Source organism: Barbus barbus (genome assembly GCF_936440315.1).
Source record: "Barbus barbus genome assembly, chromosome: 13".
Classification (NCBI taxonomy): Eukaryota; Metazoa; Chordata; class Actinopteri; order Cypriniformes; family Cyprinidae; genus Barbus; species Barbus barbus.
The window spans coordinates 9,313,800-9,320,360 of record NC_136741.1 but is presented as its reverse complement, the minus strand read 5'-3'; the positions used below and the strand labels follow the sequence as shown (position 1 = coordinate 9,320,360).

General features: G+C 36.2%; 1 protein-coding gene across 1 annotated transcript in view; it reads left to right on the top strand.

Moving 5' to 3' along the window:
* Positions 1-1,806: 1,806 nt before the first annotated feature.
* LOC306878693 (protein unc-80 homolog) overlaps positions 1,807-6,561 on the top strand; it is a gene marked incomplete at its 3' end in the record, with an annotated part of 46,784 nt that continues 42,029 nt past the window's right edge. The window contains exons 1-8 of the mRNA XM_079431180.1: positions 1,807-1,902; positions 2,286-2,334; positions 3,233-3,389; positions 3,504-3,799; positions 4,278-4,401; positions 4,576-4,640; positions 4,783-4,916; positions 5,636-5,903. Coding sequence (XP_079287306.1) covers positions 1,811-1,902; positions 2,286-2,334; positions 3,233-3,389; positions 3,504-3,799; positions 4,278-4,401; positions 4,576-4,640; positions 4,783-4,916; positions 5,636-5,903 — 1,185 coding nt within the window. The 5' untranslated portion in view covers positions 1,807-1,810. The remainder of the gene's footprint in view (positions 1,903-2,285; positions 2,335-3,232; positions 3,390-3,503; positions 3,800-4,277; positions 4,402-4,575; positions 4,641-4,782; positions 4,917-5,635; positions 5,904-6,561) is intronic.

Here is a 6,561-nt window from a genome sequence, read left to right as displayed (position 1 = left end):
CTTCGGAGAAAAACATATATAAGCTTTTATATAAAAGAAACAGGCCCATATACAAAATATATTTTTCTAAATAATGAATGAATTAACAAAACGAAAGAAAAAAACTGCAACAATTAGCAGCCTATATGCAGAATTTCGGTTCATTTTTGTGATGCACTCTTGGGAAAGCTGCAGTTTTCCTTTATTTCACAAAAGTACGTTTTGTTTTTTTATTGTGAATGTACACAAATAAAATATTTTGAATAGTTTTGAATAATGTCTTACTCTTATATGATCACAAATGAAGGAGTAGGTTAGTGCAAGTTGTTTCCACTTTTACAAGGAAACAAAAATACACAAGCGATCGCGCCGGCGCCTCACGTGCAGTTAAGCATAGCCTGTTCATGTCATAATAAAATACAGTCAGCCAAAAATATTGAATAAAACATGAAAAAAAAATTTTATTTCCCCTCACTCCACAACAAATCATTTAAATTTAACGGTAGAAAGAACTCCGAACAAAACAAGAATAAAAATATAAGAAGCTAACAAGCCAAAACGAATTAATTTAAACTTTTGTACTTCACCTTCATGTAAAACAAAATGTGCTTGGCATAATATCACGGGGGTATGGTGGTCAAGCTGAAAGGCACGGACTACAGGATATTTAAACTGAACAGTGTACTGTAAAAAAAAATACAAAATAATAATAATCATGTAAATGTAGGCTAGCCTACTAACACCAAATTAAGATAAGTATGTTTGAGAGGTAACTCGTCTTTTTCGTACCATGTATAAAATAATTTTAGATACAATTTCATAATTTGAATATGATTTAATGCGCTTTTGAGCAACACCATGAACTGGCCCTGCCTGTAGGCTAATTCTGTCATGTGACACCACATTTATTTGCGGTAAAGCCCCTTTTCTCGACGAAAAGTGTTTCCAAACTAATTTTTGGGACATTTGAAGTATCGATATGGAATTTATGCGCTAAAGTTAAACGGAAAAAGATTTTGTCCACACAAGAGAAATTTAATCCTTGGATGGAAACATGGTTTATAGCTCAAATATTACGCAAATATGTATTGTGACGATATTTTTAGGGCAGACAAAAAAAAAACATGCATGTCGATTATGCTATATAATTATAAAAAACATATATAATTTATATAATTTTTTATTTGGTTTTGTTAGCAATAGACTATGAATTTAGGTTGAATTATATTACTCCACTAAATTGGCCAGAATTAATAGGACCATAACTATTCTATTTGGTCAAGATGTGTATGTGGGAAACATAATAATACACTTTTTTTTGTAATCAGATTGATTAAACTGAATATATCACCTTTATGCATGCATGCCTTTAGAGTATGAACAATAACTTGTATTCCTGTCTGATGTGTTATTAAAGAGGGGTTAAGGTGTTCTTGGTAACTCTTATGAACTGCAGTTTATGAACTGGTGTCATAAGCACCAGTATATATCACCAGCTGTGATAGTTTAAGAGAATTGTCGATTTGGGTACTTATAATGCAGTATTAATTGTTACACTGAAATGTTTGCGAATCTCGAGCTTTTAAGACCCAGAGGGGGTCCGTCGCTCATCTCATTGATTACGTATTTGAAGCCGTATCTTCAAACCGGTGGTCAGTGCCTCTTAATTGACAAGTGGATTCGGTCTTTCAGCGCTGCTCCACGGGGTGCTGTCGACACAAGTCAACACCTGCAGCCATTTTACGCTCCGATGTAAAATATTACGGTGATGCCGTGAATCAAATCCGTCTCTGAGCAGTCCGTCTGCACCCTTGAATCCAGCAGGTCAAAAATGGTGAAAAGAAAGAGCTTGGATGACAGTGACCAGGAAAACTGCCGGGGGATCCCGTTTCCGATCCAAACCTTCCTATGGAGACAGACCAGGTCAGTGATTTAGTCGTGGCATAACAGGTGTTTTCTGCGAGTGATTAGTCTGATTCCCGCAGAGCGGTTCTCATTCGTATGCATCTCTCAAACCGGTCTCTGAATGGATTTCTGTTGCGCTGGTGTCTCGTGCGTCATGTTTTCACACACTGCCGCACCTTGTGTCTTTTCGAATGAAACCCTGAACAAAATTTGCAGAATATTCTATCGAATATTTCACCTTCGTCGAGCAATGCTGTCAGTGCCTTAACCACAGCTCGTCATAATTCAGTATCAGTTAAAATCATGCTGTGGCACAGAGTGTTCTTGCCGGCTCGATTATAGCTGTTATTTTATACAGTTTTATGATATGAAACTAAATGAATCTGAATGATCTGTTACAGCGCGTTTTTGCGGCCGAAGTTAGGGAAGCAGTATGAAGCCTCCTGTGTGGTGAGTGCTTTAATAATCATGAGCGAACACCTTCACCTGTGAATAATCTTTCCTCTATCTCAGACATTATACGCCTAAATCAGAGGTTCATATACATATTTGATTAACTGATTTAACGTTAATAAACAAACCTACTGAAATACCTTTTATAGCTAATTTACTGACAACCACTAGTAAACACAAGTGAAAGAGAAAGCCCCCCCTCTACACACACACACACACACACATACATGCATGTATATAAGCAAAGCTCATTTACATATGTAATGCTGTATATACTGTATGCACACAAATACAAAATGGCATAATGGCTATACACATCATGTGTGACACATGACACTAAAATAATTCAATAAACATAAAGAACTAAGAAGAAACTTCTAGAATTCTGGAAATTTACATTTTAAAATTTTCACTGTAATTTATAAGATGAATTGTTCATTTCCAAAAACTGGAAATTTAACAGTACTGTATATTCATTTTTAAATGTTCTGTGAGATTTATTTACAGTTTTTCACCATAATAAGGGAACCTGTACCATTAATCAATAATAAGTGTTTTTTTATTATTATTATTGAGGTTAAAGAAATGAACTATGCATATGTTTTTTTATTAAGCATTCTGCAACCAATCATTAATTTAATTGTGAATATTTTGTTCTATTGACAGCTGTAGAGTTTTTTCCAGTAAGAAATAAAAACAAATCCGCATTCAGTTCTGTTAATAAAAATAATATTTTTTTATTATTGTTGGTATTAGTATTACTATGTCATATGACTGACAGTCTTGCTGGTATATCATGTTTTCTTTCTTGTGTACAAATAATACTGTAACAGGAAGAAGTAATAATTTAATAAATGCTCTTGAGGATTATGTCTCATGCTTTTATCCTGCCTAGTCATTTGAGCGGGTGCTGGTGGAGAACAAACTCCATGGGCTCTCTCCAGCCCTCACTGAAGCCATCCAGAGCATCTCTCGCTGGGAACTGGTCCAGGCTGCTCTGCCTCATGTTCTCCACTGCACTGCCGTCCTTCTCTCAAACCGCAACAAGCTGGGTAGGAACCCTTATTAAATTGCTATTTCTATGTTCTTTGTGCACTGTGTATTTGAGTGAATTCATTTTGTGGTTAATTTTATTGATCAGCATGTCCATAATCTCTCTTCACCAGGACACCAGGATAAACTCGGGGTAGCTGAAACGAAACTCCTTCACACTCTACATTGGATGCTTCTGGAGGCGGCCCAGGAGTGCCACCAGGAGCCTGGCCTGGGACACGGCTGGTCTGGGGGCAGCAGTGGTAGCAGTAGTGCCTACCTTCAGCCTATGGGGAACCAGGGTCTCACAGACCGCAATGGCAGCACAACTGAAGAGAATGAATATGCCCGTGCCAAACTCTACCACAAGAACATGGCCACTGTGGAGCTCTTTGTGTTTCTCTTTGCCCCCCTCATTAACCGGATCAAGGTTGGAACTTTTAATGTTGATATTATTATTTTTTTCCTCTGCAGGGCTCAACAATACGGATATCCTGCTGGCCCAAGGCCAGTGTGAGAGAGTTCATGGAAGTGGCTGCATTGCCACTGAAAATATTACATAATTGATATTGTGCATTCATTTTAATGCCTTAGTTTTCCATGGTCTGTTTTACATTGTTGTTGTAAATTCTTCTGATTTGTATTTTAAAGATGAAAAATGATACCTAACATTTACTTAAAAATATATATTTCTAGCAAATATAAAAATAAAAATGTATAATTTTTTTGTGTTGGGGCAGATGAAATTTTTTAGGACAAAGCAAGGAAAATCTTATTGTTGAGCCCTACTTTATTAGTTCAAAATCCTTAAGTTTTTGGCTGTGAATGTACTTTTTTATTTTTGTAAATAATAATTTATTAATTTAGCTTAAACTGCTAAAAAATGCTGATCATTTTGCATTTGCCAGGAGTCTGACCTCACCTTTCGACTGGCTGGTGGACTTGTTATTTGGCAGCCAATGTGGGAGCACCGTCAACCTGATGTTCCTGCTTTTTCTGCCCTTGTCAAACCCATGCGTAACATTGTTACAGGTCAGATTTCTGTAAATTCACCTATTTTTTTATGGTTCTTCTATCACTTCTGTCCTCAACAACAATTTAATTTTTGCTGTGTTTTACCAACGTTAAACCCAAAATACAATTCTATCTTTGCTCTTTGTTCTTTATGTGTGTAAATCGTTCTGCTATCTGTTACATTCTCCACAGCAAAAAGGAATTCTCCAGTGAATAACCAGTGTAGTCCTCATGATACCAGTAACCCATGCCCTGCAGTGAGTATTCAGAATATGATTTGCAGCTGCACAACCCCTTGTGGCTCATTTTGTCCTGGCGTATATTAATTTCCTCTCGTAGTGCATTAACATCATTGTTCAGCTGGGGTCATGTGATTTCCTCTTCTATCTCGGCTTTCAGGTGGTATGTGAATCAGCCCAGCCAGACTCCTCCTCCCCCTCGGTGACAGGACAGAGCTGTCGCCGTGGCAACTCTGTGGAGAAGGGAGGGTCCTCACAGCAGGCCTTTGAGAAAGGATTTTCACAACCAAAGAAGTGAGTGTTTGCACATACAGGTGGTTCATGGAGCAGGATTCTATTTATTAATCTGTTTTGAAAATGAGGGGAAACATAAAGCATTGTCAATATAGGAAAAAAAAATCATATTAAGACTTTGTGGTTCTACTCTGACAAAAATGGTACACTTTCATAATAAGTTTCCATAAATTAAGTGATCAGTTAATGCAATAGCTGTCATGAAATAATAATGACAAAATACTTTTACAGTAATTATTATTCTTAGTTATTTTCTACACTACCTGTCAAACCTTTTTTCAACAGTAAGCTATTTAATGTTTTTTAAAGAAGTCCCTTGTGCTCACCAAGCCTGCATTTATTTGATCCAAAATAAAGCAAAAGCAGTAATATTGTGAAATATTTTTACTATTTAAAATAACTGCTTTCTATATACCATATTAAAAGATCTTTATTGCATAATAATGTCAACAAATTGAACCTTATTGTAAAGTGTTGACAAAAAAGTTTATCTACAATCTTTTAAAACTAAAATGATTTTAAAGCATTTTTTCTTTCATCCTATGTTAGCTAGATAAATAGTGTCCAGTTCCAGTCAGACTCCCATCTGTCACAGTGTTAGTCTGTGCATGTGTTCGCACTGCAGTTGCCAAGCAACGATTCTGAACTCAGTCTGAACCTCCGATCTTTCTGATCATCATTTTTTGTAACCAATTTCTCTCTCTTTCTTTCACTGAAAGTTTCTCAGTCCCTGGTGGCATCTCTGTATCACAGAGAGCAAGGTATGCCACCTATTTTGATGTTGCAGTGCTGCGTTGCTTGATGCAGCCTCACTGGACAGAGGAAGGTGTGCACTGGGCCCTCATATACTACCTGCAGCGGCTGCGTCAGATACTGCAGGAGAAGCCTGAACGCCCCCCTGAGCCCCTGATACCCCCCTTACCACGGCCCCGCAGTAGTTCCATGGTGGCTGCTACCCCTTCTTTGGTTAATACTCACAAAACACAGGTAACAATCCAATGTCAGTTAGCTAACTGTGTGTTTTTACATAGCAATTTCAGATGGTAATGGGAAGTGGCATATCTGTATTAGGTTCTGGTGGGGCCAGGCTTTGAAATACATTCTATGATCATTAATTAATTTTAAATTATGATACAGTTTTACCATAAAATAAACTTGTTGTACATTACATACACTTTACAACAGCAATATACTGTGTATTAAGTGGTAGACATGTAACTGTTATCAGGGATGCACTGATATTAAAAGCCCAGCAGATATTTATATAAATAAGCAGGTTATTATTTTTACGCTATGGTCGATAATCAATAATGGTAAAATTTCATACAATCTGGATAATTTGACTGAAAATTATAAACATCCATTTCAATGATGCAGTACAAGTGAATTAAGGCATCACAGCATTTAAAAAAATTTAAAGTAAAAAAAATATATTCTGAGACTTCCTAACACTGCATTTTGGGTTGTATATTAAAATATTAAGTGTAATATGATGATAAAGTAATCTTAATGTAAAAATAAAGAGAAATTTACATACACAATTTAATATCTATTATCAGATGGTATAGATCAAATATAAACCCATACTGATAAAAAAACAATAAAGAAAAATTACAGATGTGGTACTAATTGTCAAGCTATTGTG